Source organism: Halichoerus grypus, chromosome 7 (genome assembly GCF_964656455.1).
Source record: "Halichoerus grypus chromosome 7, mHalGry1.hap1.1, whole genome shotgun sequence".
Taxonomy (NCBI): domain Eukaryota; kingdom Metazoa; phylum Chordata; class Mammalia; order Carnivora; family Phocidae; genus Halichoerus; species Halichoerus grypus.
Window position 1 is genome coordinate 100,977,642 of NC_135718.1, and position 26,151 is coordinate 101,003,792.

General features: G+C 36.9%; 1 protein-coding gene across 1 annotated transcript in view; it reads left to right on the plus strand.

Annotated features, from left to right (window-relative positions):
• Nucleotides 1-26,151, plus strand: part of MROH9 (maestro heat like repeat family member 9) — a 91,036-nt gene that overhangs the window by 43,034 nt on the left and 21,851 nt on the right. The window contains exons 7-14 of the mRNA XM_078078663.1: nt 1,639-1,774; nt 7,997-8,121; nt 11,539-11,688; nt 13,670-13,824; nt 15,940-16,105; nt 17,237-17,379; nt 18,386-18,523; nt 21,348-21,468. Coding sequence (XP_077934789.1) covers nt 1,639-1,774; nt 7,997-8,121; nt 11,539-11,688; nt 13,670-13,824; nt 15,940-16,105; nt 17,237-17,379; nt 18,386-18,523; nt 21,348-21,468 — 1,134 coding nt within the window. The remainder of the gene's footprint in view (nt 1-1,638; nt 1,775-7,996; nt 8,122-11,538; nt 11,689-13,669; nt 13,825-15,939; nt 16,106-17,236; nt 17,380-18,385; nt 18,524-21,347; nt 21,469-26,151) is intronic.

Genomic DNA, 26,151 nt, shown 5'->3' on the forward strand with positions numbered 1-26,151 from the left:
ATTATCTCTCCTTCTTCTACTGAGACTATCACTCCCAGCATCCTTGTTCACATGCCTTTGGCCCATGACCCAGGTTGCTTCCCACTCTTCTTTAAGAATAACTCTGTGTGCATGTGTGTGTGTGTGTGTCTGTGTGTCTGTGTGTGTCTGTGTGTGTGTGTAAGATTGAGAGAGAGAGAGGTGGGTCAAGCAACATAAGAGACAGGGAAAAGGGGACATAAGAGACGAGAAAGAAGGAGAAGCAGGCCTTGGAATCCTCCCAGAGGGTTGACTTGGACTCTTTTACCACCAACATTTGCTCTAATCCTCATAGAATCTATTTAATAAAAGTAATCACCTGTCTTAGAAACAAGAAGACTCACTAGTTTACCAAACCTATATGTAAACAGAATTATTTGTTTAAAAAAATGGTAATGGTACTCAAACCTTCACAAAAGCAGAATGTGTCTTCCACCTCTCTTTTCTTCTTGACAAATTAATCAAGATGAAAATCTAAATATTTGAGCAGCCTGTGTGTCAAGGAAATTGTAGGAGGAAATACATATATTGTAATAGTAGCTTTGACATCAGAAGTAAATGCCCCAAGTTTTTTTTTTATTTTTTATTGTTACGTTAATCACCATACATTACATCATTAGTTTTAGATGTAGTGTTCCATGATTCATTGTTTGTGCATAACACCCAGTGCTCCATGCAGAACATGCCCTCTTTAATACCCATCACCAGGCTAACCCATCTTCCCACCCCCCTCCCCTCTAGAACCCTCAGTTTGTTTTTCAGAGTCCATTGTCTCTCATGGTTCGTCTCCCCCTCCGATTTCCCCCCCTTCATTCTTCCCCTCCTGCTATCTTCTTCTCTTTTTTTTTTTCTTAACATATATTGCATTATTTGTTTCAGAGGTACAGATCTGAGATTCAACAGTCTTGCACAATTCACAGTGCTTACCAGAGCACATACCCTCCCCAGTGTCTATCACCCAGTCACCCCATCCCTCCCACCCCACCCCCCACTCCAGCAACCCTCAGTTTGTTTCCTGAGATTAAGAATTCCTCATATCAGTGAGGTCATATGATACATGTCTTTCTCTGTTTGACTTATTTCGCTCAGCATAATACCCTCCAGTTCCATCCACGTTGTTGCAAATAATGCCCCAAATTTTAAAAAATGAATTTCCCTTCGAAGAATCAGAACAATTCTAGGAGGAAAAGTTACATTTCTCCAGTGTAACTGAAGAGTGTCATCTGAAGTGTGTTGTACATAGAGAAGAAAGCATGAAAGTTTTAGGGTATCCATCCCCTGCCCCAATATCCTGGGAATTTGCTACCTGAAAATTGCTACCTAACTCATGGAATAGAAACTAGCATTAGTTGAGTTGCTATTCTTTCCAAGCACTTTGCTAAGAACTTTCTTTTTTGTCATAAATAGTCCCCCCAATAACTATTACAAGGTAGCATTTATTATCCACATTTTATAGATGAGGAAATTGAGGCTCCGGAACAGATTTGAATATAGGTTTTGTAAATTCTGAAGCTCATCCTCTAATCCTAGGCTGATATATATATATATGGATCAGATGCAGACATTCAATGTTAACTATGCATAGCAAATACATTTTTTACTCCTTTGTTTTTCCATCAGGCAAGTGTTGATGCTCCATGTTTGGGTGTCCTGGCAGCAGAACTGTCTCTTCTGTGTTGCCACAATGATCCCTTAATCACACAACAAGCATCCTTAGGACTGTATCACCTCCTCTGCATTGCAAAGTGTCAGAATGGTAAGAATGATTTACCATCTCTTCTAATGGATACTAAGAATTTGTCCCTAATTATTCTGCTTGTGGGTCCCAAGAAGGCTCTATGTCTGTAGATTTCTAAATCCTACCCCAAGATCTATAGCCCCACTTTCTAAAATATATTTTGTAATCTTTTTAGAATTATCAAAATATGCTAGCAATATTTGGTTCTTCAAGATCTATAAAGTATTGTACTTAGTGTTGGGTGTTAATGGTGGGGACAGGAATGCTGTGGGGAGGAAGGGAAGAAGAAGAAAGATTGCCAATGAGACTTTTAAAAAGGAGGCATATTTTTCTCCTCTAATGGGGCATCAAATAGAATACTCAGATTCTTCAGTGGTTGGGAAAAATTAGCCCAAGACTAAAGTAGATGCTGCTCTGGACAGCCTAACAAAGCATAAAAGCAAGTCCTGAAAGTATCAAACTATTTCCAAGCAAACTATTAAACAGAGAAAAGATTTATCCTCCCATAATACATGACTATTAAATATACAAATATAAATATATATAATTGTTCTTAAGGCAATGAACATCAGATATCAAAGGACAATGATTCCTGAGAGATGGGAACAAATGAACAAATGAGGTGGAGATTACAATTGCCTAAAGTAAGTTTTTAGGCTCTAACCCAGTAGTCTCACCAAGTTGAAGAGACAGAATTAGGAATCTAGAGAGGTCAAGATACCTAGGGTTTACACGTCTGAGTACCAGAGAGGAGTGCACAAAGAGAGAACTCCAGAGACCTGCAGAGGGTCCCCTTTAACCATTCAGGTATGGAGTGATCAGAACATGCATGTGAGGAAACTACCTGAGGCCAGGGAGAATGGTTAGAGAGAAAAATCCAATGAACTCACAAAGGCTGGGAATAGTGCCTATGACCATAAGCCAGAATTTAAAACTTCATGATTTGTAAGTAATGCAGTATAGTACTCAAAGTGTTTTGTTTCATTAGAAGGAAAAAAATTATCTCTAGACTAAATTGTTTTAGTGCCACTTAACAAAGCTTAAAAACAAGATTTAAAAGATCAAGTAATCTCCAAATACTTTAAATGCTCATCAGAATGAAGCTCAAGACTACTCCTAGGAATACAAAAATTCCAACACTCAACAAGTTAAAACTTACAGTGTCTGACATCCAGTAAAAATTACTAGGTATGCAAAGAAGCAGACTACAACCCATAATGAGGAGAAAAATTAATCAAAACTGACCCAGATGATAGAATTAGTAGACAGGGACATTAAAACAATTATTGTAATATATTCCATTTATTTAAGGAGTCAGAGAAAAAGATGAGCATGTTAAGTAGAGATATAGAAAAATTTCTAAAAGACTTCAATTGAACCTCTGGAGATGAAAACTACAATATCTGAGATGAAGGACACTCCGGCAGAGATCAACAGTGTAATTTTAAAGAGAGCCAGAGGAGGGCGCCTGGGTGGTTCAGTGGTTAAGCCTCTGCCTTCCGCTCAGGTCAAGATCCCAGAATCCTGGAATCGAGCCCCACATCCGGGCTTCCTGCTCAGCGGGAAGCCTGTTTCTCCCTCTCCCACTCTCCCTGCTTGTGTTCCCTCTCTTGCTGTGTATCTTTCTGTCAAATAAATAAATAAAATCTTAAAAAAAAGAAAAAAAGAGAGAGAGCCAGAGGAAAAAAGACATTTCATTCAGAGGAACAAAGGTAAAGATGACAGCAAGTTTCTCATCAGAAATAATAAAAACCATAGGCAATCGTGCAGCCTCCCAATGTACTGAAAGAAAAAAAAAAAGTCAATCTAGAATTCTTTAGTCAGCAAAAATTCTTTTAAAAACAAAAGTGAAATAAAGACATGTTTAGATATACAAGAGCTTCCAGAATTCATCACCAGCCTATCTGCACTATAAGAAATATTAAAGGAAATCCTTCAAGAAAAAAAAATCCAGGTGAAAATCTAGATCTACATAAAGGAATTAAGAGTAATGGGGTGCAACTATGTAGGTAAATACTAAAATTCTCTTCTCATTATTTAAATCTTTTAAAATGATAATCACCTGTTAGGGGTGCCTGGGTGGCTCAGTCATTAGGCGTCTGCCTTCGGCTCAGGTCATGATCCCGGGGTCCTGGGATCAAGCCCCGCATCGGGCTCCCTGCTCAGCAGGGAGCTTGCTTCTCGCTCCCCCACTCCCCCTGTGTTCCCTCTCTCGCTGTGTCTCTCTCTGTCAAATAAATAAATAAAATCTTTAAAAAAATAAAATAAAATAAAATGATAATCACTTGTTAAAGGCAAAAAATAATAACAATGTAAAAGCGAAATATATGACAATAGTTCAGAGGCTTGAAAGAGGAAGTATGACTACAGTTTAAGGTTCTTGCACATGGTCATGAAATATCCCTTAAAAGTAAACTGTGAAAAGTTAAAGATGTATACTATAAACCTTAAACCAGCCTCTTAGATGACATAGCAAAGAGTTACATATAATAAACCAAAATGGAGATGTAATGTAATGTTAAAGAAGACAAAAAAGGGGTGCCTGGGTGGCTCAGTTGGTTGAGCGACCAACTCTTGATTTCAGCTCAGGTCATGATCTCAGGGTCATGAAATGGAGCCCCTGAGCGCCAAGTCTGCTTAAGATTCTCTCCCTCTCCCTCTGCCCCTCCCCACCCCAGCTTTCTCTCAAAAAAAAAAAAAAAAGAAGAAGAAAAAGAAAAAACAAAAAAGAGGAAAAATAGAAAGAACAGGTGGGAAAAGTAAAAAACAAATAGTGAAGACTGAAAGCCATCTAGAGTAATTGTAAATATTCTGAATACCTCCAATTAAAAGGCAGAGATTATCAGATTGGACAAAAAGCAAGACTCAGCTATATGCTGCCTATGAGAAATCCACTTTAGGGCGCCTGGGTGGCTCAGTTGGTTAAGCGACTGACTTCAGCTCAGGTCATGATCCTGGAGTCCCTGGATCGAGTCCCGCATCGGGCTCCCTGCTCGGCAGGGAGTCTGCTTCTCCCTCTGACCTTCCCCCCTCTCATGTGCTCTCTCTCATTCTCTCTCTCTCAAATAAATAAATAAAATCTTTAAAAAAAAAAAAAAAAAGAAATCCACTTTAAATGCAAAGCCACAAATAGAATAAAAGTTAAAAGTTGGAAAATGATATATAACATGGTAATATTAGTCAAAAGGAAACTAGAGTGGCTAAGTCAACATCAAAAAAATATAATATAAATATATATGTAAAATAAATTTATTTATTTATTTTATATATTTATTTATATATATATTTATTATATATAAATAAATATAATTATTTATATATTTATTTATATTTCAGAGCAAAAAATGCTTCCAGGGAAAAAGAGGGTCATTTCATAATGATAAAGGTGTCAATTAATTAAGACATAATAATTCTAAGTACATATGTCCCTAAAAACAAAAATATATAAAAATTAAAAATCAATAAATTAAACAAAAATGAATAGAACTGGAGTAGATATAGAATTATAGTCAGAGAATTCAGTATCCCTCTCTCAATAATTCATAATTACACAGAAAATTATTAAGGATATAGACTTGAACGAACTTGACCTAATTGACATTTATAAAACACTCCACCAATAATGGAAAAATGAACATTCTCAAGGAAAAATGAAATTTACCAGAATAAACCATATTCAAGCCATAGAAAAATGTCTTTATTTCATACAAAATATATTCTCTGACCAAAATGGAATTGAATTAGAAATAAAAACCAGAAAGATATCTGGAAAATTCAAAATATTTGGAAACTACGTAGTCCACTTCTCAATAACCCATGAGTCAAAAAATAAATAAAAATGGAAATTGAAAGTATTTTGAGTAAAATGAAAATATAATACCCATAAAGAAAACTCCAGATTGAAATGATCTAGCAAACAGTTAAAGGAAGAAACTATACCAATCCTAATCAAATTCTTACAGATATGTGAGAATGAGGGAATGCTTGCCAACTCTTTCAGTGAGGCCAGCAACATTCTGATACCCAAAGCACATAAAGATTTTACAAGAAAAACAAAAACAAAAAGACTACAGACCAGAGTTCCTCAAGAACACAGGTGCAGAAATTTATAAATAGACCTACATATGTATGGTCATATGCTTTTTAAAAAAAATTTTTTTTATTAACATATAATGTATTATTTGTTTCAGGGGTACAGGTCTGTGATTCATCAGTCTTACACAATTCACAGTGCTCACCATAGTACATACCCTCCCCAATGTCCATCACCCAGCCACCCCATCCCTCCCACCTGGTCAAATGCTTTTTGATAAAAGTTCAAAGGAAGTTCAGTGAAAAAAGAGAAAACATCAGTAAATCGTGTTGGAAAAATTGGTTATATATATGCAAAAGAAAATAACTTTGATCTGTATCTTATACATAATGCAAAAGCTAATTCAAAATGGACCCATAAGACTAAATGTAAAATCTAAAACTATGAAACTAAAAGAAGTCTTTGTATCTTGAGTTAGGCAAAGATTTCTTTTATCTTTTTCTTTTTCTTTTTTTTTAAGAGGAGGGACTGGGGAGATGGCAGCAGGGAGGGGCAGAAGGAGAGGAAGAGAGAGAATCCTAATCCCCTAATCCGTCTCAGGGCTCGACCTCAGGACTCTGAGGTCATGACCTGAGCCAAAATCAAGAGTTGGATGCTCAACCGACTGAGCCACCCAAGCGCCCCAAGGATTTCTTAAATACGACACCAAGAGCATGACCTATAAATTTTAAAAATGAAAAATTAAGTATTTCTGCTCTTTGAAAGACACTGTTAAGAGAATAGATAAACCATACACTGGGAAAAGATTATGTACAAGTTACATATCTGAGAAAAGGCCTATATCCAGAATTTAAAAATGCACACTCAAACTCAGTAAGAAAACAGACGACAAATTAAAAAGTAGTAAATTTGAATTTGGGTTATTTGAAACATTTCACCAAAGAAGCACAGATGGCAAGGACGCACACCAAAAGATGTTCAATATTTGGTCATAAAAGGCATGTAACTTAAAAACTGCAGTGAGATATCACTAGAATGTCTAAAATTGAAACGCTGACCATACCATATGTTATTAAAGATGTGAAGCAACTGGAACTCTCACACATTGCTAGAGAGAGTGTGAAATGGTTCAACAATTTTGGAAAACAATTTGCAGTATCCTGAAAAGATAAACACACATCTACCAAATGATCCAGTCATTCCATAACTTAGGATATACCTAAGAGAAATGAAAGCCGATATCCATACCAAGACTTGTACACAAATGTTGATAGCACCTTTATTTGGAAAAGCCAAAAACTAGAAACAACCCAAATGTCTATCAATAGGTAAATGGATTAGCAGATGATGGTATATACATACAATGGAATAGTATTCATCAGTGAAACAGGAATGAACTATTGATACATACAACTCGGATCAATCACAAAATACTTTTGCTGAATGAAAAATGCCAAACAATGGAAGAGTACATGCTATATGAGTCCACTTATATAAAATTAGAAAATAGAAAACACAAACTTGACAGAAGGCGGATAACCGAAAGCAGATCTGTGGCTGCCTTTGGATTAGGGGTGGGCACAGGGAGCAGGTGTGGTGGAGGGAATGAATATGGTTGTTGTTTTGTTTTGTTTTTTACTGCAGTAATGTTTTCATTGGTATATACATATATAAAAACTTACCAAATTGTACATTTTAAATAAGCTGTATGTCAATTAAATCTCTATAGAGCTGTTAACAAGCAAATGAAATCACTGAAACTCACCTTCTCTGGAACTAAAGACGTCTGCATCTGAAGCTTTCATTGAGAGCTTTTGGCTTTCCTGCTATACAACTTCCCCAGCTCCTTGCAAAACGCCTCCAAGTCTGCTCTTCTACCAATAAACACTCCAACTCAGCAACAGCTTTTCCAGTGCACTGAGTGATGCATTTGATGGCGATGGCCTAAATGTATTCAACATCTGCTCAACCTATGAAAATTATCTATGTCTTTCATTCATATTTCACAGAGGCCTCACTTAAACCCTTTATGGACTCTGGATCTGTGCTGTCATAATATTTGATGTGATTAAACTATCAGCAGAGAATTAAATGTTCAGAACACTTTAGATCTCCAAAATTGGGTAGGAAGGAGAAATTGGAAATAGCAATGTCATAGAAGGAACTAATGATCAAATAAAAACCTTAAACTGTTTTCCTTAATACAGCGGATATTGAAAAAAATAAATCCACAATATATGATAAGTCTGGAAATCAGTGCCTCCTGCCTAGTCCCTGTGATACGGAATTCCTACCTAAGGTCTCACAATGGGACAAAACTAAAATTACCCAGGTAACTTGCCCCCCTCCCCACTTTATTCTATGGCTTTTATTTCATGTGTATTATTACTTTTAGTGACAACTTATTTCAACAGTTTATATTTTTAATAAATGTTTTCCATGTTTCTAAAGTTCAGTGAAGCACAGAGTAAATAATGTGTAGAGTATTTGGCTCTCCAATTTTCACCTCTATGAATAAGAATGATGCCTATTATTCCTGAATATAGCCATTTATATTATTTTATGTAATCCTTACAGAATGCAAATAAGAGTTTTATACTTCTTTTTGTTTGATTAATAAATATGAACTAAAGATGGGGAACTTCTGGTTATTTAGCAAACTTAATGGAGTCACTAGTTAACAGGCTTTTCAATAGTATTGTATTTCATTCAACAAACATCAAAATAACCTGCTTTAGATTTTGTTTTAAAAAGCCTATTAAATTAAAAAATTTTTAAATTGAAGTGATAAACCTCAGTACCAAGTAAATCGTTTTTACATTGACCCAACCCTGGGGAAAACCATGAGGCTCCATGTATTCCCTCACTTTCTTCAAAGTACATGGGCTCGGGGCGCCTGGGTGGCTCAGTCGTTAAGCGTCTGCCTTCGGCTCAGGTCATGATCCCAGGGTCCTGGGATCGAGCCCCGCATAGGGCTCCCTGCTCTGCGGGAAGCCTGCTTCTCCCTCTCCCACTCCCCCTGCTTGTGTTCCCTCTCTTGCTGTTTCTCTCTTTCTCAAATAAATAAAATCTTTAAAAAAAAAAAAAAAAGTACATGGGCTTATCCATATGGTTGAGAGTTCACCCAGCTCTGAAGCCTAGGTTGGGCTGTCCCAACAGATGGCCTTCTAACCACACACATTGAGCCAACTGCTCAGCAAAGCTGCTGGGGAAGCCCTTTAGGCGAGTTCATCTCTTGGGATGGGAGAGTCTTACAGTTCCTCCTAAAACTACATACATAAAGCAGTGTCTTCTCCTCCCATGGCTGAGATAGATAGAATTGTGGGAGGCTGAGGAGCTGTGGAAGTGATACATTTTACATAACATGGTCAAAAATACTGCTTAGATATCTTAAATACGCATTTGCATGATAGTGCATTTTTCCAAAATCAAGCATTATTCTTATCCACCTCCCCTCAAAAATCATGAGACTGGTTGACTATGAAATTGTCCATTTACGTGAAGAAACCAAGCATCTATATAGGTTTACTAGAAAATTCTTCTACATTCTTGCATCCTCCACTCCAGTGCCCTGGAATTGGAATCCTGAGTACCATGATTGAGCTAGTGAGTAGAGGACTGGCAGCCTCCTCAGAGCCCCTTCCAAGCAGTTCATGAGGCTAGCTACCACCAATTTCAGGTTGCATTCTGTCCTTTCTGAGTTTAATGTCCTTCAGATTTGGAAATCCTGGGGTTTGGGGGGAGGGTGGCCTGGGTCCTTACGTTCATGACCTCTTATTTGGTTCCCACTTGTGAGACCAAAGCAGGCCAGTCGTGGCCCTATGTGCAAGAGCGGTAGCTGGGAAACTCTGAGGTGGGGACTTTCAGAGGTATATTGGAACAGGTGGGTTGAGAGAATCTAAGTTTGTAACAAGGGGATCAAGAAGACTATAGCCAGAGACAAAGTCCAAAGGATGCAAATAGGAGGATAAGCATTAAGGTTTTTAGCCAAGAGAGCTAGAAACAAATCACCATGAAATGGGAGGATCAAATTAAAAAAAAAAAAAAAGAGCAGTTTACAGATTAAGAGGCTGTTCTTTTATATAGTGACCAGTTATAAGAGAGGACACTGTCTTCTAATGGAGCCACAAAGTGTCATAAAAGTGTCAGAGCCTAAATTAAAAAAAGTGTTTATACCAAATAAACTAATAATCTCACTCATGGGAATTTATAAAAATGAAAAAAACTCAATATATCTACTTATGAGAAGAGGTTTTTCACAGACGTGTGGTTTATTTTTTAACAAACTGTGTGTCAAACACAGAAATAGATTATAAATTGTGGCATATAAAGTTAATTGTATATCATGCAGCCGCTACAATGAACAACATCAAGAGCATGTAATAACATGGTGTAAGAGTAAGAAATAAGGGGAGATACAGGTGATTTCTAAAGAATCCAGCTGGTCCTATGGGACTGGTATATTTCTGAAGAGTTACATGTAAATCCCATTTTATAGGCAGTCCTTGTCCTCTGATGTAGTCTACTGTCATACCTGGAACTTCATGTGACAGAAACTTCTAACAGTAGTTCTAATTTTCACTAGAAATTGCTTCTTCTACAACTTTTAAATAGACACTAAAATAATTTCATTGAATAAACAAATAAATAGTTAAAAGAGAATATTCCCCCATTTCAATGTTTGTTTGTTTTTTTAATTCAACAAATCATATAATGAAATCTGGCTTTCTTAAAGAAGGGCAAACTATTTGTGATACAGTCCACCTCACCAAGCCTTAGTGACCCTCCTTTAGCTTTCTTCCATAGCATTCCAAGAATACCACCCCTCGCCCCAGTGCCCAGTAGGAGGGAGCCTGGTGGCCACCTATTCTCACTCAAACCTCAGGTTTGCCCTATTGACCAAAAAGAGCTGTGCTCCATCCTTTTAAGAGGGATGCAGATAAGCTTTTATTGGCAAGATTAGGTACCTTCTGTACTTGGGAAAATGACATATGTGTGTGTGTGTTTATAATATAATATGCAATATATATACATATATATTTATGTATATGAAAGGAGAAAATGTGACTCATTCATCTTTCTTAACTGAGAGATCATGTAATTTTGTTCTTATTTTATGGTCCATGGATATTCCTCTGACTTTAAAAAAAGGATTGTTTGAATTGTAGTTCTGTACCTCAATCATCAACATATGAGCCTTTTTTTCTCTCTTCCTGCTTCTTGATCCTTCTCTGGGTAAAAGTCCACACCCTTGAATCACCCTGCCTTTCTTATTTCATCCCCTCCTGCATCTACTGATCATGCTTGTTTCTGATCTCAGCAAACTCATTTCCAAAGCTAAAGAATCTCACAGTAATTTCTAATATTCAAACAGCTGAACTGGTGTAAAATCAATATTTTACAGTTCCTCCTAATTGTAATGCCATGGTTTTTCACTTTTTCCTGGCCTGGTCCCAGAGCTGACTTATCCAGATAAAAGTGTTCTAACTGCTTTAAAAATCAGAAGAAAAAAATAAATGTAATTCTACTTGAATTATAGTCATCTCAATATCAATACAGTTGTAAAATATGACTTTTAACATTTTTGAATGGAGAAAGAGAGCCACGACAGCAAAAATGCCTAAGGCCTGCAAAAATCTCTTGGCCCTACCTGGCCCTGGAGCTTCCTTCAGGATGACTGAATTCAGTAGTTTTTCTTATGTTTCCTGTATGTAAGGCGTGAGGTCATGGCTCTCCTTTTTGGTTTCAGAGTGTAGGACACACCCTACTGCCATCCTTGCTGACTGACTTTGTGTGGAGTCTCCTGATGAGACTCTCTTCACCTAATTATATAATCGCATTCAAGGCGTCAACCATGCTGAAATTGACTCTGGAATATCATGCGCATAAGGTCACCATGGTAAGATACTTGACAGTGAGTAGAGGAACACAGATTTTATTCTCTAAAGGGCTCTGTTGCCTTTGTTATATGCCTACTTCTTTTCCTATGTATTTCTTGCTATTGTGCATTATGTTACTTTAATCAGATGAGGCTTTTTTTTGATGAAATATTTCAAGCACACAGAAAAGTTTAGAAAATAATGTCATGAACGTTTACCTACGAGTCATACCAAATCATAGTATCTTGACACATTTTCATCAGTTTTCTTAAAGAATACATTAATAAGAGTAAAATAGTACAGATATAATTGAAATCTTCTGCGTAACCACCAGGGGAAGTTTTCAAGGACCCTCAGCTTCCTGTAGGGCTGACTACATAATTTGTGGGGCCAAGTGCTAATGAATGTGGGGCTTCCTGTTCAAAACATAGGGAAAAGGTGTCATTAAATATACAAACATATGAAGGTTTTTTCCTTTCCTCCACAGTCTCTTTCTCTCTCAATTTGTCATGGCATTTTTATTTTCTATTTAATGTCTTTCTAAGTTAAAAAAAAAAAACCAAATATTTAAATAGCACAAATTTTGCCATCTTTGTATTGTGCAATGCCAGTGAGAGATGTAAATATAATAGCGTTTAATTCAACAAGATAATGCAATTCACATTTCATAGCTCATACAGGAATATGTTTTGGCTCAGGTCATGATGTGGGGGTCATGAGATCCAGCTGCACAGAGCTCCTCACTCAGTGTGAAGTCAGCTTGACATTCTTTTCCCCTCCCTTTCCCCCGGTGCTCCTCCTCCTGCTCACATGCACTCTCTCTCTCTCAAACTAACTAAATACAATATTTTAAAAATAAAATAAAATAAATCAGTTATAATGGAAAATTGTTCATGGTTAAAATTATCCCTGAAAAATCCCTGAATTGCACATATAGTGTGTGGGTTTACAATCTCTAAATAAATCTAACATGGCAGGTCTTTTCTTAAGAATTAAAGCAGATCATTATTGCTATACTTGAGTGTACAGTAACATAGCTGGCTTGTTTGGGGTCATGCTGCATGGAAAGGAAAAGGGGTTGAGAAGAGTTCTAAACCCATAGTTAAAAGGTCTATTGAGAAGAGCAATTTTTAATGTCCCCCATTCATGTCCCCCATGTTCACCTTGGAGCATATGCAGTATGAGGAATGTCCTGCACTCTTAACACTTTGCTTATTTATTTATTTGCTTATTTATTTATTTATTTATTTATTGCTTGGAGTAGGGGGATGTGCACAGATAACTGACTGTATATAAGACCGTTGCAGTGGAATGTAAATTATGTCAACTTATGATCTCTGAGGAATAGTTTCAAAATAAAAAATGAAGTTATCTTGGGTGAAATTTGATGTTGAATATACAGCCATTAATTTGAGACAAATTTCAGATCTAGCTAGTAATCTCCTTGTTCAAGAATTAATAAAAAGGGGAAAAAATAAAACTGATATGGGGCCTATGAATAGAATTTGCAAGATTATGTGACTCAGTGTTTACCATTCTAGGCCATTCTTCCAACACATAGTTTATCCATTCTGTATGCAGATTCAAGTCTTTTTTAATTGTCAGAAAGGTTTTTTGAAGTATACAGTTCCATTGTTATTCTGTTCCATTATTTCGACTTCCTTCTTAAAGGACTTGAATTATACATGTTTTTTTTTTCCTATACCGAGCTTATATGTCTTAAATAAGGAAGTCTATCTTGCCCAAATAAACTTTTTTTTTTTTAAAAAATGGGTATTTTCCCACTATCAATAAATGCATAGGCTTATTTCTCATCCCAATAGATATTTTACATTGTGTAGTCACACACATAAATATGCTTTCCTCTAGTGCTTATTTGTATGTTAATTGCCGCCTTGGCCATTCTGAGAAGGACTGAATTCTTACATCCAAGAAATGCCTTGCTTTAGAGGTGGCCATGGAACAAGAGACTCTTGTTGACCTATTAAATTACTTTTCCAGGTGTCTAAGATTGTGGATGCTATTTATAAGCAATTGCGTCAAGATTCTTCTCATGTTATGAGGCATGCTATGTTGCGAGTCATCACCTTGTTAACACGCACTTCACCGAAGAAGGTTATCTTTCAACTTATGGATTACCCAGTCCCAGCAGACAAGTAAGACCCCCTCACCCCTTCCACAAGGGTTTGTTCACAGGCTCTAGAATCTGACAGAGCTGAGCAAATTAAGCCTGGCTTCTTTTTTTCTGAAAAAAGATATCTATTTTTGCGTCACATAGGATGACCATAAAATTTAAATAAGATCATGCACTTTATTCATATTTTCATACAATACCTACACATGGTAAACACCATCGATAAATGATCATTGTCACTATTATTTATTTGAGGCTTTAAGTGGTGTTCTGCTGCATATCCCATAGGAACAAACCTCTCCTCAAAGTGATGATGGGTTTTTTTCCCCCATAAGTGATCAAATTTATAGTGCTTTTTTCCCTCATTTATGAAGAACAGATGTAAGGTATTTCCACCCACCAAAACAATAATGAAACATTAAAAATAGCTGTTCCTTAGCTATTTATCTGAAATTCATTATCGAGGATCACAGAAAATATTAAAGAGAAAAGAATACCAATGTGAGCCTATGGGACAGTGTGAGCCTAACTCACATTAGAAGAGAGTAGTAAATGACATCACTCCATTTCTATCATTTGTACCTTGAGAAAGAAGGTAATACTTCTTTACTATTAACCATATAAAAGGCAGGAAGTTACATTACAGAAAGGATTCAGGCTTTGGAAACAAATGGATCTGAATTCCTTCCCAGCCACACAAGTTTCTAAGCTCCTTGATCCTCAATTTTTCTGTGAGATGAGAAAAATTCTCTATCTATACAGCAATTATATGGGTTAAATGAGTTAATGTCTATGAAAGGGCATCAAAATCCACAAAATGCTAAACCAATTATACGACTTCTTTTTTCCCCCAACTGAAAGCTTATATTTATTTGGGAGGCTCACAAATACTCAAAGTATTTTACTACTTAGAAAATTTCTGGAAATTAAAAATCTTCATAAGACTCAGTGTTTTCTCATTCAGTAATTAAGCACCCATTGTATGTAATATATTACCAGCCTTCAAACATTTTGTTGAGAGGGAATAGCCTGACATTGATAAAAGTTGCCAGTGAATCCAGTACGAACAGTATGAAATGAGGAAGTACAGAAAGCAAGTATAATTAGAGTTAGGTAAACTTAATTAAAATAGTCACCAGCAGATCCTGTGCAATAGTAGGTGAGAATTGAGGTAGAAAAGACTAGGATTTGGAGTTGAGCTAAATCAGAGAAACAGAGAGAATATCTAATCAGCTAGAAGGTATGATCAAGAGGTAAGGGGATGAGACAGGGCATATGAGACTTGATGTCCATGTGGTTCTAAGCATAGTTCTAAAGCTGAGCCCAGAAGGCAGGAGCAGTGGAGTAATGGGTTCTAAAGAGCTGGTATATCTGTGTTCTGGAGGACCAGACCTCCCTATTAGGAACCTAAATGCAGAGAGACAATAAAATAGGGTTCAAAACCCAGCATGGATTGATAAGGTATCAGGAATATACCCACACAGAGGTATATAGCAGTTTTTAAGATAAGCAATAATAAAAAATAATCTTGAAGAGTGGCCAGGTATGTAGAAAGGAGCTAGGGGACTGGAGGTTGAGAAACCAGGCTTCTAGTGAGTGACATCAGTGTCACTAATTAGATGTGTGACATTTCACAAAAGGGCCCACTCCTTCGAGCTCAATTTAAACTTACTTTTCTAATTTTTAAATTTATATAGTTTTTTGCCTAATATTCCTACTTATTTGTTTTTTTAAGTTGATATATTTATGTTAATTTGTATTTTTATATGTTTTTAATATTCTATTATTCCTGGACAAACAAGATCACAAGGTGGGAGGACCAGAGTATGGAATGGAGAAAGCTTATCAGTTCTTGACATTGACCTGGACAGATATTTAAATGTGCTAGGAAATGAGCTTGCAGACTTGCAGACTGTATTTTCTGTAATATCTCACTGAAATTCTCCCTGTGTTTTCAAAGACAAGAGATTAATGGGATCATTTGAAATTAGCATATCAATTTGGTTTAGACTTGTCTGCAATTTCTTTGCTGTAAAACATGTAAACCCAAGACTTTTCCCAATTCATGACGGGAATTAAGTAGGAAATGAACAACCTGATTCTCACTATGGTGGTGGGGGTGGGACTGTGTTCGCAGCACTTTGAAACTGATGTGGCAGGCGGCAGGTTCTGAGTCAAGTGTGGCCCCTCATGTGCTGAAGACAATCTTGCTGATACTGAAAGGAAAGCCTGGAGAAATGCAGGATAGCTTCATGGAGGGAAGACGTTTCTCTCTTGATACTACTAATATGATGCCTGTAGCGGTAAGGAATACCATGAGTGTTTCTTTGTCCTGGTATTTTTCTGATCATGAAAATCCCTGTCTGCCCACAGATTCAGTCATACTTCTTGACACTGTCCTGCTTTCATTCATTCATTCATCCAACACATACTTACTGAGTACCTACTATATGCCACACCCTGATCAGGAAGCTTACATTCCGGTAAAAGACACAGACAATGAACAAAAAAATGTGTCATGTGTCAGATGATATAAAGCTGAGAAGAGACATAAACTGATGTGGGGAAAAGAAAGTGATAGGGAGGGTTTAGGAAAGTTGGTCGGGGGAGGCCTCTCTGCTGAGGTGACATCAGTCAAGAATGAAGGAATGATCCTTGCAAATATCTGGGCAAGAGAGTTCTAGACAGAGAGAAGGACAAAAGCTCTATAGTGATGAGAGCTTGCCTGGTACATCAGTGACTGCAAGGAAACCAAAAGGAGAGAATGGAGCAAAGGTGGAAGTTCAGAAATGGTGTCAGAGAGTAGCCATTAGCTAGACCATATAGACTTTTATAGGCATATGAAGGCCTAATGTAATTTGTGCCCACCATTTTATATCTCCTGGGGAGTAAAATCACCACTCCTGGGAGTAAATTCTAGTACAGACATATAGTAGGAATAAAATGGGTAGTGCTCCACAAATGTGAGGTAGTGGAATGTGTTTCCCTGATGCGGTGGGTGTGTGTTGCTGTGGTTAGTGGGCCAAATGATTGTTAGTGACCTGGCCTGCCTCCTCTTAAATATCTCACTGGCCTGGATTGCTCAAGCACAGGGAGGACCTGGGTTACTGGTAGGACTATTCTCATGGCCACATATGAAGGGGACATTGGGATGTATTCTGTCCTTGGGAACCACCTTGTTTCCCACTGGTTTGGCAGCCAAGTGATTATTGATAGTGCTTTGGGAGCTCATTGTCGTAGAATACCGGGCACAGTTCCTGGTTCAAAATGGACTTAATAACTGTTACAGAATGAATGAATACACATGCACACTTTAGGCTTTCTTTAAGGGGGTTGGGGGGGAGGGGTTGTGGTTCCCCCTTTTCCCCTCACTAAGGCTGACTGGGTTTAGAGGCAGAATGCTCCATTCTTGACTTCTTTTTCCTTCCCTTTAGGCATCCCAGGCCCTGGTCACATTGCTGCCTGTTGGTTCTTACAAGAAAGCAGTGGCCCAGTTTTTCCCCCAGCTCTTGATGGCCCTCATGCTTCAACTCTTCTACAGCAGTGACCTGAGACTGATGACAGAGAACAGGATGTTGTGAGATTGTATTGGTTATTTTAGATTCAATAAGAAATAAGCTTCCATCTGTCAACTATTTCTAGTCCCTCGGGTTCACGTGGAACTCTTTATAATCATAAGCAAAGCATTCATTTATTACAGTTTTCTTTCCTCTGAAGGGAGAATGTCTTTAGAATCCCTAAGTACCTAGAAGTTCGCTAGGACCTTCCCTGAGTGTGTGCAGTGTGTACGAAGAACCACTCCCACAGAACATGGTTTATTCTTGCCAGAGTGGGAGGCTACCAGGGGGAGAGAGAGCAGGCAGGAGCATTAGATCCAAAGCCAGACACATGCTAGCTCTGCCATTTACTCTCTGATAGTGATTTCTCAGGGTAATTGTACATGAGAGATTAAAATAATGTGTGTAAATGTGCTCTGTGAACTGTGAAGTTGTTTTGTGTTTGGTGATGTGATGTGTAGCCTTAAGATGGCACACAGTCATTCTGTCCACATAAGGTGAGATTCAGTTAGCTTTGCTGCCCTCTGGGGAAATCTGGACCCACTGCCTGCTCTTTGCCCTCATCAGGGGTGGACTTTTAAACCGGGCAGAACTCCAAGGCACAATCCATTCCATTAAGATATTTAACCCATTCTCTGTCTTTCAAGCAGACATGCACCAAATCATCCCACACAGATGAGAATATATCTATTTATTTAAAGCATCTGAAAAAGGAAAGCAGCGGGCACTTTTAGCAAATTATCACATCATTTAACATCTTTTGTTAATAAGCTATTAAGCTAATAAACTAATACGCTGCTCCATGATTAATCCTAGATTTTACATGCTACCATGTCAGTTGAACCTTAAATCCCATGTACTGTTGATCAGGGAAGATGAAGAGCACTGAAAGTGGTTTTCCTTTGAAACATCCCCTTTCCCAAAACCAGCATCCTGCCCAGGATGGAATGAAAAGGCAGGTCACATGTACTTAGTTACATGAAGGCCACTGTCAAGTGGTGACTCTGTTCTTCTTTGGGGCCTTAGCTATGCCAGGGACGCCCTGAGAGTTCTGCTGAATTGTTCTGGACTGCAACAGGTGGATATTGCTTTAAACGAAAAGAATTGCTGGAACCAGTTTAACCAAGCACTGTTTCACCATCACGGGGTCTACCTTGTTGCCAAGTAAGAACAGGGGCTCTGCACAGGGTTCTATGTCTCTATCCCACCTTCTCCAACTTTCTTCAGTTAAGCCATGTGTGAACACAGTCAATATTCACTCCAACTTCCCTCTCTCCCCTAATGATCTGAATTGCCATTTGATCTACTTCTTCCCTTATTTTAGGGCTTTATTACTTATTGGTGTAGTTTTCTCTTTCCTTGTCTTCCTACTTGATGATACAGATACCCAATTATCCTCCCTCCAAAGAACGGATTTCTAGAGGTAAATTTGCTTTTTCTTTCCTCTGCTGTTAGTGGATCCCTGCTATGTAGGCATCAGACAGTTACAGAGGTGCTCCCACTTTAAAGAGGTTCAATAAAAATCTGTTCTCAATGAGACAAATAAATTTGGAAAGTATAATGAAAGAGAACTTTTATTTTTCTTGTAGTAGAGAGGTTTTTTTTTCCTTGTTAACTCCTTACTGAATAGCAAGTTTCTGATTATAGAGATCAGTTTTTCTGATCAAGAATCAAGATACACAGACTTGACAACATAATAGACCATTTAAAGTTGTGACCAACCCAGAAAGTATAGTCTATATGGTCTCTGGGCCCTCTATGCATTTCAAATGGCATCTTATTTACACACAGATTTCAGGAACATGTTTTATTTTATAAAAGTATGATACATCTGCACCCCACAAGTGGCCACTAGTTAAGAGTCACAATATCCTTAGTATCTTTGGATCTTCTTTCTTAAAGTGTGGTCCTCAGACCAGCAGCAACAGCATCACCTAGAAGTTAAAAATAGAAGGCAGACTAGAATCTCATGGCCCACTCCAGTCTCACTGAATCAGAATCTGCATTTTAGCAAGATTCCTGGTTAATTTGTATACATATTAAAGATCAAGAAGCACTGGTTTAAAATACCAACCTGGAGTCCTCTTTTTAAATTTTTTTTAAATTTTATTTTATTATGTTATGTTAGTCACCATACATTACATCATTAGTTTTTGATGTAGTGTTCCATGATTCATTGTTTGCGTATAACACCCAGTGCTCCATTCAATACCTGCCCTCCTTAATACCCATCACCGGGCTAACCCATTTCCCCACCCCCCTCCCCTCTAAAACCCCCAGTTTGTTTCTCAGAGTCCATAGTCTCTCATGGTTCATCTCCGCCTCCGATTTCCCCTTCATTCTTCCCTTCCTACTACCTTTTTTTTTTTTAATATATAATGTATTATTTGTTTCAGAGGTACATGTCTGTGATTCATCAGTCTTACACAATTCACAGCACTCACCATAGCACATACCCTCCCCAATGTCCATCACACAGCCCCACCATCCCTCCCACCCCCCACCACTCCAGCAACCCTCAGTTTGTTTCCTGAGATTAAGAGTCTCTTACAGTTTTTCTCCCTCTCTGGTTTCATCTTGTTTCATTTTTCCCTCCCTTTCCCTATGCTCCTCTGTCTTGTTTCTCAAATTCCTCCTATCAGTGAGATCATATGATACATGTCTTTCTCTGATTGACTTATTTCCCTCAGCATAATACCTTCCAGTTCCAACCACATCATTGCAAATGGCAAGATTTCATTCCTTTTGATGGCTGCATAATATTCCATTGTGTATATATATACCACATCTTCTTTATCCATTCATCTGTCGATGGACATCTTGGCTCTTTCCATAGTTTGGCTATTGCGGACAATTGCTGCTATAAACATCGGGGTGCACATACCGCTTCGGATCCCTACATTTGTATCTTTGGGGTAAATACCCAGTAGTGCAATTGCTGGGTCGTAAGGTAGCTCTATTTTCAACTTTTTGAGGAACCTCCATACTGTTTTCCAGAGTGGCTGCACCAGCTTGCATTCCCACCAACAGTGTAGGAGGGTTCCCCTTTCTGTGCATCCTTGCCAACATCTGTTATTTCTTGACTTGTTAATTTTAGTGATTCTGATTGGTGTGAGGTGGTATCTCACTGAGGTTTTGATTTGGATTTCCCTGATGCGGAGTGATGTTGAACACTTTTTCGTGTGGCTGTTGGCCATTTGGATGTCTTCTTTGCAGAAATGTCTGTTCATGTCTTCTGCCCATTTCTTGACTGGATTATTTGTTCTTTGGGTGTTGAGTTTGATAAATTCTTTATAGATTTTGGATACTAGCCCTTTATCTGATATGTCATTTGCAAATATCTTCTCCCATTCTGTCAGTTTTCTTTTGGTTTTGTCCCAACGTGGAGTCTTAAAATGAAACCTGTCACATCAACTTTCCCAGTCCTGCCACTAGCCATCTGATCCAGGCCAGCATGTCAGGACATCTGTGAGCCTGGCCACTGCCCAGAATGCCTTTAGTGAATCAGGACTCCCCACTTCTTCTCCTGAGTAAAACAGGATAGTCCCAAACTCTCGTCTTCATTTTATCATTCAAAGGAAAGACTTGGTCTAAAACCATGATGATGACCTATTCAGCCATCCTGGATTGCCATGATATTTATTTTGCACTATTTATTTTCTCTCCTTTTGGTCAGGCAGGAGCTTGTGGTATTACAGGGCATTCTGTTGTGGGGCTCAGGAGGGGAAAGTTGGGAAAGAGGAGTGATGTTAAGGAAAGAGAGATTGTCAGTGATCCAGATATATATAATTGCCTGGAGTCTGTGTAGAATTCAGAATGGGGCTGCAGTTTACCTTAGATTAGGGAATATTAGAAAATATCTTTCTTTTTCATCTGGGTGGTACAAAATGTGAGGATGATGATTCTCTCTTTACTACCATTAGCAGTTGCTGATGCAGGAAGAGTTTTCATCTTCTTTGCTAATTCAGTGCCTTATTCTCCATTACAGAACTCTCAGTGACTATAACTTTCCACAGTTTCCAGAGACCTTGCATTATCTCTACAAGCTCTCGGTGGAAGGTCCTAGACGGTCAGAAGACAGTATCATCACAATAATATTCCTCACTGAAGTGAGTTTCATTAGAAGACTGCGAACAACAGTGTTCTCATTCCTTATCCACACTTAAGTCAACTTTCCAATCTTTTATCTCCCTCTCTGAATATTAATTCTTACCAAGAGTTAAGACAACTCTTAATTGAGTTGGTGTTAATTGAGATAACTTTTGTCATGTCCTAGGAGATGTGGATTTGCACAAACACTAATTATTTTTGAAGTACCCGTTCATATATCTCTGCATGCTTGTTAAACTACATCAACAACTAATGATGTACTATATGCTGGCTAATTGAACATAATAAAAAAATAAAAAGAATAATAAAATAAAAAATAATGTCAAGGAATACTTAAAGTGTACTCAAAGTTTACTTAAAGATAGTAGGTAACATCTGGGATCTGAATGATACTTCAGACTATCTAGGGAAGAAAAAAAAAGAATGGTCCAAATAACTAAGTAAAATGAAAATATAGAACTACATTAATATTTATATGAATATTACATCATATATTGTAATGCTATACTAGTTGAGCAAATTGAGGAAGTCCTTTTGCTTACAAAAGGCATGTAGAAAGTTCTATAAGTTGAAATTCTCTGAGTCAAATACTAATTTTTCCATAGAACTAATATATAATAAAGTATTAATCTAAGGTGTCATGCCAAATATTCTCAAAAGTTTGACATAATTTCAAGCATCATAGTCAACAGAACAGCTAATAAACTATAAAAGACATACCCATACACTACACTACCTACTCCTAAAGTTTTCGGAAAGATACATAAGTCAGTTTAACTGAACATTGCACTAGCAAATCACTAATGTTTCCAAACTTGCTTAATCTATTTAAATCTCTCATTATTTTTATTACCTGACTCATTATTTTTATTGTATCATCCTTTTAAGTATGTACAAACATTAAGTAGACCTAAATATGACATACATGATTGCTCCCATAAAATGATACATTCAAAAGAAATTTACAAACAATGTATGATTTATATAAGCATTATTGTGACAGATGATGTTTAATGAACCCTAATTGCCTCTCTCATCATGAATGTAGTGCTTACTCCTTTTGGAGAGTGATAAACCTGTCCTTCTAAGAACTGAATAATGATCACATTGTTCCCCCACTTTCTCTAACTGGAGCTCTGGGCAATCCTCAACTGCCCAGTTCATCATGAGGTCACTTGGCCTTTAGTTGTTCTGAGCACACAATCTATGTATTTTACCTTAGTTTAGTCTTAGCCAGCAATATTTAACAGAGTACTATTGATGCTTATGCCATATATATATATATATATATATACTTATGTTATTTCTAATTTTCTACCGATAAAAGTAATGATAGAGTTTACATCTTTGTGCCTGTCTTCTTTCTTTTAGTATTTTAGATTACTTCCTTCTAGTAGATTTCAAGAATCTGAAATAAGAACTAAAGAGTATAAACATTCTAAAGGCTAAGGATTTTTATTGCCAGACTGATTTCTGGAAAGCAGTGTCAACCAGTGTTCCCCATGCGGTTTGTGGGTGCGCTCACTCCACTGCACTCTTGCCACTATTGATGAGCTTTCCAATTTGAGGGGTAGATGTGATGTCTTGTGGGGGATTTGATTTGTCCTTAATTTTTAAATTATTAGAAAGGTTGAACATCTTTAAAAAATAATTATTCATAAATTAAATTCCATAATCTGAACAACCTGATCTCTTCTGTGCCCATTTGCTTATTACAGTCTTGGTGTTTTTCTTAATGAATTCTATGATTCTCTGTCTCTCTCTTTCTCACACACCCACAGAAATTTGTGAAGGATATTAAGTGTGTTATGCATTTGATTATAATGCCTGTTGAGAATCAGTACCCAGTTTGTTGTCTGCCTTTTAATTTTGTTTATGGAATTTGCTTTTATTTTTTTTCATAAAATTAAGTATTAAAAAATCTACTGTGGTCAAAGAGTTGATAAATATCCATGTATAATTTATTCACATTTATACATTTTTATATAAATTTTTACATGCAATGTTGTTTCCCATGAAGTTTATATGGTGTACCATGAGGTACATTATAGTTTTTCACTAAAACTAACTAAAACTAAAGTTTTCACTAAATAATTAACTTCCTATCCCAGCATCATGTAATTAATAAGCCTTAAATTCGCTACTCACTGGTGACACTACCTTTATGAATTCTATTATTAATTTCATATACATTCACACAAACACACACCCACATTAGGGTCTGCCCTGGATGACACTGTTAGGCTCCATTCATTTCATTCCTGTGGAATTATCACACTGGAATTAGGGCAGTTTGCAAATAAATTTTAATGTCTTGCAAAGCAACTTTCCCTCAACTCTCTTCAAAATGTCTTTAGTCTTTCCTATGTATTTATCCTTCTAGTTGCATTTTAAAATAATTTTGCCAGGTTTAAAAGAAAAAAAACTTTCACTGAAACTATGATTGCAGTTAAATTAAAGCTATGAGCTTCTTGGGAATATTTGGTATTTTTATATTTTTGCTTCTTTTTTTAATTCAATATTTTGTCATATTCAATTTTGGAATTATTAAGTAGTTTATATTATTTTAAATTGTTAGTGCAAATGTGGCCTTTTTTGGTTCTCGAATTTATCTCTATTAAATATGATTTTGGGTATAGGTTTTCATGTTTGTTTTGTTTCTTGAGATAGCTGCCACACAATATTACAGTAGTTTTAGGTGTGTAGCATAGTGATTTGACAGCTCTATACATTAAGCTGTGCTCACCACAAGTGTAGTTACCATCTGTCACCACGCAACACTATTACAATACCCTTGACTATATTCCCATTGCTGTACCTTTTATTCCCATGACTTATTCATTCCATAACTGGAAGCCTATATCTCTCACTCTCTTTTACCCATTTCGCCGATCCCTCTGCCCCTCTTCTTTCTGACAACCATCATTTTGTTTTCTGCATTTATGAATCTGATTCTGCTTTTTGTTTATTCATTTCTTTTGTTTTTTAGATTTCACATATGAGTGAAAATAAGGTATTTGTCTTTCTCTGTCTGACTTATTTCACTCAGGATTATACCCTCTAGGTCCAACCATGTTTTGCAAATGGCAAGATCTCATCTTTTTATGGCCGAGTAATATTCCACTATATATACATACCACATCTTGTTTACCTTTTCATCTATGGATGGACACTTGGGTAGCTTCCTTATCTGCTACTGTAAATAGTGCTGCTATAAACAGGAGTGCATGTATTGTTGGTGGGAATGCAAGCTGGTGCAGCCCCTCTAGAAACGAGTATGGAGGTTCCTCAAAAAGTTGACAATAGAGCTACCCTACAACCCAGCAATTGCACTACTAGGGATTTACCCCAAAGATACAAATGTAGTGATCTGAAGGGACACCTGCACCAAATGTTCATAGCCGCAATGTCCACAGTAGCCAAACTATGGAAAGAGCCCAGATGTCTATCAACAGCTGAATGGATAAAGAAGATGTGGGTATTATAAAAGACTGATGAATCACTGACCTCTAACTCTGAAACTAATAATATATGTTAATTAATTGAGTTCAAATTTAAAAAATAAATTAGTGTTTTTGTTTTCTTTGGGTAAATGCCCAGTAGTGGAATTATTGGATCATATGGTATTTCTCTTTTTAATTTTTTGACGAACCTCCATACTGTTTTCCAAAATGTGTCCTTTTTCATTCAATTTTCAAGCTTGTTATAGCTGGATGTTCAGGAAAATTAGTTAAACTGTATTATCTTAAATTCAGCTACTTTGTCGTATATAATAATATTTTTGTTAATTCTCTTGGGTTCTCTAGGTATATGATCCTGACGTATAAAAAATAAAGATAACATATTGTTACCTCTGGTCGAATTATTTTCCTGAATTGTGTGTTTTTGCCTTGGCCTTTAAAGCTCCATTTTGTGAATAATCTGACCTCGCCTTTGCCCATTTACCTATTATGATCTGAGTGTTTTTCTCAGGGAATTATATGATTCTCTGTCTCTGTCTCCCTCAAATACACACACACACACACACACATACACACACACACATTTGTGAAGGATATCAAGTAGCTTATGAACATAGTGCTTTGACTATATATATCCTTAGTGAAATATATTCTAAGGACAAAAAAATCTATAAAGAAATATTCACTTTTACTTAGGAGTTTTATGAATATTATATGTTGATGATATAATTTTAAGACTCTGGTATGCATTCATATAGCAGAAAGCAAATAAGCAAATATATTAACACTATTGGCAAAAAGTTTTTCCAGGTAAGAAAAATATGAAGCAAACATAAAACTGTTAAAAGTTAACATAAACTCTGTTATGTTATATTTGAATTGAATATATCAACATTGTCAAAATGAACTCATGACTTAAAAAATAAAAAAGAATAATTCTTAGTTTCAGGTAAAGGCCAAGAGGACATAATATTCCAATAACAATGAATACATTCTAGTACTCATTTCTAATGGTTGCCAAATATCATTACTCACTAAAAGGAACCTTGTCTCCTTGAAGAAATGGCTGATTTCAGGGGCAAGAAAAATATAAGCCTGGGACATCTAGTTTTTCCACAAGCAAAGAAGTGTTCAAAGATAGATGGGTCATGTCAAAAAGATATGAAAGTCAACTTGAAAGGGCTCCTACTGGCCAAATTTAGCATCAAAAGAAAGAGTAAC